This window comes from Hipposideros armiger, unplaced genomic scaffold (assembly GCF_001890085.2).
Source record: "Hipposideros armiger isolate ML-2016 unplaced genomic scaffold, ASM189008v1 scaffold_1120, whole genome shotgun sequence".
Lineage (NCBI taxonomy): Eukaryota > Metazoa > Chordata > Mammalia > Chiroptera > Hipposideridae > Hipposideros > Hipposideros armiger.
The window spans coordinates 40,324-46,699 of record NW_017732470.1 but is presented as its reverse complement, the minus strand read 5'-3'; the positions used below and the strand labels follow the sequence as shown (position 1 = coordinate 46,699).

Here is a 6,376-nt window from a genome sequence, read left to right as displayed (position 1 = left end):
CATAACATCTTAACATCATAAAAGGCTCAAGCCAGAATGACCCTCAGTGGTCATTTAATCTGACTTCCTCATATTACAGACAGGGAAACTGAAGCCCAGAGAGAGCAGTGACTTGTTCATGGACCCATAGTTGTCAGTTGCCGAGGTGAGACTAGAACCCAGTCCCTCTGCACCCTGACTCTGGGCTCATTATTCCTTCATTCAACAAATATTTCTTGAGCATTCACTTTGTGGCAGATACCAGGCACAGAGACATGAATCTAACAAAGTCTTTTCAGGGACCTACGATCTGCGGGGAGACGGGGAAATAATTACAATGCGGTGTGGCAAGGGAAGTGATGGAAGGAGGCAAAGGGCAGTGAAACTCAGAAAAGCACTGAATGTCCTCCAGAGTCAGGGTAGATTTCAGAGAAGGCGTGCCCGAAGAAGTAAGAATAGAAAAGGCAGAAAAGTGATGAGTAGGTGTTCCAAACAGAATGACTTCCACACGCAAAAGCCCGGAGGCATGAAACAACATGGTATTTCGAGGGAAATGCAAGCAGTACTGTATGGTTTTTCAGGGGAGAGGAGAGGAGAGGTGACAGGGGCCAGCTCAAGGACAGATCTTATTGAGAGCAAGAGAGCAGTATATTAACTAAGGCTGGCTGCTACTATCTTTTTCTCTCTGCTAAATTTTTTTTTCAAATTGGTCAAATATTGTATATCCCCAGATATCCATCCAACAAAAAGTAACAGGTGTTTGGGAGCTAGCACATCTAGCTAATAAATGCACATAATTGCAGCCAAGTCTCTAGAGATACAGAACCACGGAACCCACATAACCATTCTTCTTCTGTCAAATGAATTTATCTCTACATTGTACCTCCCAGCATGTCTGGCTTGCAATGTAGCTCAAATAAAAAGACTGGGACTCATCTCTGCCACTAGCTTCAGCAGTATATTTAACCTCTCTGAGACTCGGCTTCTTCATCTGTAGAAAGGGGGTTATCCACCTCATACTGTTTCTGGGAGAATTAAATGAATTAGCATGCAACACAGTGTCAGGCACATTATCGGTGCTCATTTAATACTACTTGAAGCTGAACCTGTATATATGTGTATATGTACACAAAGATATATAAAATAAAAGGTAAAGAGAGATCAATTTTGTTAGCTTTGAAGGTAAAAGTTGTACCTTCCCCAGCACCTAGTCCTGAGCCTGGGACAGAGTAGGTCCTTTAGAAAATGCTTCCATATTTAAATGAAAATTCATATTTACTGCATTTATTCAATATCATCAAGTTGTTTGCTGCAAAAGAGAACTTACTGCATACACTAAATCTTCTCTTTTCAGGTGCCAACATTTGGCTACCGTTTTCAATGGAACACTTTTGTAGATATTATAAAAGAGGCTGACCTCTTATATAGAGAATCTTAAGCAAAAATTAAATTTCTTGGAGAGTCAGGCTCTCTATTAGACTCTAATATACGCCAGAAGTGAAGTTTTGCTTTCAAAATGTTCTGTCTCCGCTGTTCCTGCTCTGCTCCCTGAGGTCAACGTGTTTGCCTCTAGCAATCCATCCAGCTCTCAAGTGACCAGTGGACCTATCTCCTTACTTATCTGCCTGCCAGCTTCCCTTTTCTCTTTCTGCCTGCCAGTCTGCCACATAGACCACAGTCACTCAAGTATTTACCAACTGGTAACGAGCCTTGTGGGGTGGTGAACAGCACTGGATAAGATTCTGAGCCTTCCCACCCATTTCTGCATGTGACTTGAGCCAATCACTTGTCTGAATCTGTGCTCTCATCTGTAAGTAAGGATGGTATCTAAACTCTTTAAAGAAAGAAACATTGTACACATAGTTGGTGCTCAATTAATGTTGTCGAATGATAGATTGGCATGAGGACCAAATTACTTGATAATACACATAATTATTTTTATTGCCATTGAATGGGTATACCTCTAGTGGCTCCTCCATTCATTTTGTAGGTTGTCATACCTAATCAACTATACCCTTGGAAGCAGATAGCCAAGTTTGTTTAAAAAGTGGGCATTAATAAGAGCCTATATGCTAGAATTAGAAGAGAATACAAGTCGTTCACTTAAATATTCACAGAGCACCTATCCTGTGCCAGTGTGACTGCTCAATGCCAGGGTCCTAACAAGACATAATTCCTTGAGCCCTCAAGCCCTCAAGGAAAACACAGTCTAATGAGAGAGAGAGGCAAATAAAGTGCCTGCTTTTCTTATTTTATATTTCTTGATTTTTTCAAAGTAAAATCATTTATTATAGAAAATGTAGAAAGCCCAGAGGAAGCAAATAAGCACTAAAAACACCCATAAATCTACCTCCCAGAGATGACCATTGTCACCATTTTGATATATTTCCGTCTCGCCTTTTTTCTTTTTTTCTCCTATGTGTTGACGATGGCCCCTTCTCTTGCCTCCACATCCCTGCAGCCTCTGGAGAGATGCTTGCCATCAGTTTGTACTTGAGCCGTGGAAAGGCCAGCTGGATCAGGCCTCTTTGGTTTGGGCATCCATCCAGGGTGATTCTTCCCCAGGCTCAGCATGTCCAAGTAGCCACAATCCACAGACGGTCTCAATCGCTTATCAGTCCGAGGCCTGAACAGCAGGCTGTTCCTCAGCCCTGCTGGGCTGTCCTCAGTGGGTCTGAGCCAACTGGGCACAGAAGCCCTTTGTGTGAGAATGTCTCCGTGGCCAAGTTTTCATGGTCAAGTCTGAGGGCTGACAGAATTAACAGTAACATTCACACACACACANGTACAAGTTATTTGTGTTTTCTTAGAGACAACAAGATGCAGCTAAGGCTGACCAAGACTGATAGGAACAGAGAGGGAACACCAGGGGTTAACTCCTGTAGTCCTCCTCCCCACCTGATACCTGAATCCCACCATTTGTTCACTACATGTGCTATTTGAGTCACTAATACATTAATGCTCCACCCCGCCCTTCCCTATGAGAATTAAGTTCTGAAAACCACCATGGGGATGTATGGTTGAAAGTCATGAGGCATTCTCATAAAAGTAGATGGAAAAAATATGGTTGTGGGGTCTAAGCCTTTATATATATTTATGTTTAGTAAAATAAAATAATAAAATAAGCTCACCAAGTAGAGAGACTAGCAATACCATTTTACACTTCTTGAATTAGTAATGAGGCTATTGAACAATCAATTTCCATTTACCCTTTTTTAGTGCCCAAACTTTTTAGACTCTCCCTTGCAGTTGCAAGGAGATGCTGATAAATTTGTTTTGCTTTGGCATAGATGGCATGTAGACAAAGAGGCATTCTTTTTGGGACCTGGCACTCCATCCAAACATTCAGTGCATTTCTGGTTTTGTGCCTCTCAGTTGCTGACTCCAACTTCCTGGGCCCACCATGGTCCCAGAGTCACAGGGCAATTTGGCAGCTTGAGATAGAAGAGTCCTTGGGGGTAGCCAGTATTTCATCTCCTCCCTTCTGCTGAATAGCTATTTCTCAAGTCCCCCTCCCCAATATCTAGAGCTATTGCCTTAACTCTGCCCATGAAAACCCCACATCAACATACTTCCAAGAAGAGCATCCTGAGCTGGCTCTGTCATCTCCTGTTACTCAAGCCTCATGAATCAACTGCCTCCCACCAAGAGGCCCAGGGGGTGGGTTTGCTTTTTATGTTCTTCCCCTGTCTCTCTCAAGATCTCAGTGTTAGACAGGCCAGGAAGTCTCAGTGACCACAGCACTCACCACTCCTGAACCAGGGCCCCAGGAGGTTCTTTCTGCCTAAAGTTTCCAGGCTTGAATGAAATGGATACCACTTCCCTGACCATAGTTGACCTGATGAAGGATAAGGATTGGTGCCAAAGTCAAAAGAGTAGTTATTATGTGTTAAGCTCTCATGTGGCTCCCTAAAAATTTCACCTCATTTACTCCCATGGACAATGCTATGAGATAAATGTTGTTAGTTTTGTTTTGCATCTAGTAGGTGCTGGGCCTGCGATGTGAACCCAAATCTATCTGATTTCAAACACTGCTGTTTCCTCTGGAAAAGAGCTCCCTCAGGAAGCTCTTCTACAGGAAAATGTGCTATGAAGAACAAAAAATTATATAATCAAAAAATAGCTACTGTTTAGCAACCATATGTCAGGCATTGAGTGTTGCACATGCATTATCTCATTGTAGTCTCGTAATAGCTCTATGACAAATGCCCTATTTTTTTCCCCTTTCAAAAGATGAGGAAAGTGAAGCTCAGAAACTTGTCCAAGGGCCCAGTTTGTATCTAAGTGGGTAAGCCAGGCTTGGACCCAGGCCTATACAACACCAAAATCTGTTCTTTTAATTCCTATACTATATGGCTTCCCCTAAGGTCATGTGTGTGAAAAGCCCTTTATAACGTAAAGGGTGTGCAGGAAATATAAGTCATACTACTCTACAGTTTGTACTTTACAATTTGTAATTGATAAAGTTATTTGTGTATAATTTGAGTAATGTCTGTCTTCCCTACAAAACTGGTAAGTTCCATAATGATTTTACCTACCGCTGTGTTCTGGTATCTAGTACAGAGTAAATAACCAATATATTTGTTAAATGACTGAGTGGATGCAGAATCATGCCTTTTGCCTACACCATAAGATTCTCAGCCTTACAAATGGATTAATTCATTTATTAATCCTTTTGACAAATGTTAATTGAGTCTAACAAGCATGTAGAAATGGTTGGACAACTTTGACCTTGAACTTTACAGCAGGAGAGNACCCCCAAAGGGGTCGCGACTCACAGGTCGAGAACCGCTGTATCTAATGTATGTGTGCTTAAGCAAGTCACTTCATTTTCTGAGCATGTTTCCTTATCCATAAAATAGAGATCATCACACACTGCTCATGAAGGCTGCCAGAAGGATCAGTAGCTACTCAGCCAATGTGAGTTGCTTCCCTCTTCTTTCCATGCTTTTTTGGGTACCAATAGTTAGCTGGACACCTCCCTGAGGGATTGATGCCCCCAGTCTCTGCTCCATTGTTCCCAGCCTCCTCCTCCCATCCCCACCTGCTTCCCAGCCAAACACCTTCTGACCTCAGGTTTACTATCTTCAGGATCTTCTACTGGCAGGTGTTCATCCCATTTCCTTGGTTTTTGGGCCCAGGGGTCCTTTATCTTCCTGGGAGGCAGGAAGTCCCAGTCATTCTCCAGATCCCTAGTGGCTACTTGCTTGTTATTGATTTTGACCTCATAAGTAGCACTGGGGCGAATGATCAGAGTGTATAGGTGAGTGTCTTTGTTGATCTAGAAAGAGAATGGGCAATACTTTAGTTCCACGTTGGACATTTTTAGATCTCAAGCATTCGATGCACCACCTCAAACAGACTCTGAGTTCCTGAATGCCACCCCCACTTATTCACAAACACACTTCACCACATCCCTCATCCCATTTCTCTGGTTAACCCAATAGAGATTCTGGGTATCATCCTCCTAAGCACACACCCTTCTATCTCCCCTATCTTCCATCCTTCTCCACATCACAGCTCTGGTCATTCTCTGATCTTGTCTGTTTTTCTGTCTGTCCCACTAGACTGTGAGCTTCTCAATGACCATGTCTAATTCATCTGTTGTGTTTGCGCTTCTAGCATAAAGCCTAGCCTAGAGGAGGACCTCAAGGAGCCTCTATAGAAAGAGGCGAGAAGCGCAAGTATGTACAACCCTTGTACAGTCCTCCTAGGGAAGGTCTTAAGCTTGAGCACAAGACCTCCAATGACCCAGGCCCTGTGGGCTTCTCGAGACTTAGTTCCTGACTCTCTCTTGCACTCTAGCTATACCAAACTTCTTGCAGTGTCACTCTTTCTCAAGTCTTCTTGACTTTTCTGATGTGATTATCTCTTCTAGAAATTCAGTCCTACCTAAAATTGTCACACTACTTCACAAGACCAAGTCATGTTCATCTTTCAAACCTCAGCATGGGGGAAACATCCTCTAGGAAGCATTTCCTAAGTCTTCAGATCAGGTAAGGGGGCCTCCTCTGTGCTTACACAGACTCTGATCAGACTAGGTGGTCACTCTCCTTTGCTTGACTCTTACCTTCACTGGACTGTGAGTTCTGTGAAGTCAGGGGCCATCTCTGGCTCACTATGCCCAGCCCAAGGCCCAGCAAAGAGTTAGCATTTGGTGAATGCCTGTTGAGTTGCTCATGAAATCCAGCTACTCTCCTCTAGTCAACCTAAGTCTCTCTATCCTGACATTACTAAGATAAATCCATGCCCAATTTTTAAGCCCAGCATTCGCCACCTGCACCATTCCTTCCAATATCTAGCAGTGGGAACTGGGCTATGCCAAACATTGTTCCAAGAGAAGGCCTTATATGTCTTCCTAGACTTTTGGATCGACTGCTCCTATGTGAACTCCTAT

General features: G+C 43.1%; 1 protein-coding gene and 1 long non-coding RNA gene across 2 annotated transcripts in view; one reads left to right on the top strand and one right to left on the bottom strand.

Moving 5' to 3' along the window:
• LOC109376402 (calreticulin-like) overlaps positions 1-5,907 on the bottom strand; it is a 28,974-nt gene extending 23,067 nt beyond the window's left edge. The window contains 2 exon segments of the mRNA XM_019632319.1: positions 5,051-5,260; positions 5,890-5,907. Coding sequence (XP_019487864.1) covers positions 5,051-5,260; positions 5,890-5,907 — 228 coding nt within the window.
• LOC109376404 (uncharacterized) overlaps positions 5,907-6,376 on the top strand; it is a 32,952-nt gene continuing 32,482 nt past the window's right edge. The window contains exon 1 of the long non-coding RNA XR_002122732.1: positions 5,907-5,975. This is a non-coding gene — a long non-coding RNA (uncharacterized LOC109376404). The remainder of the gene's footprint in view (positions 5,976-6,376) is intronic.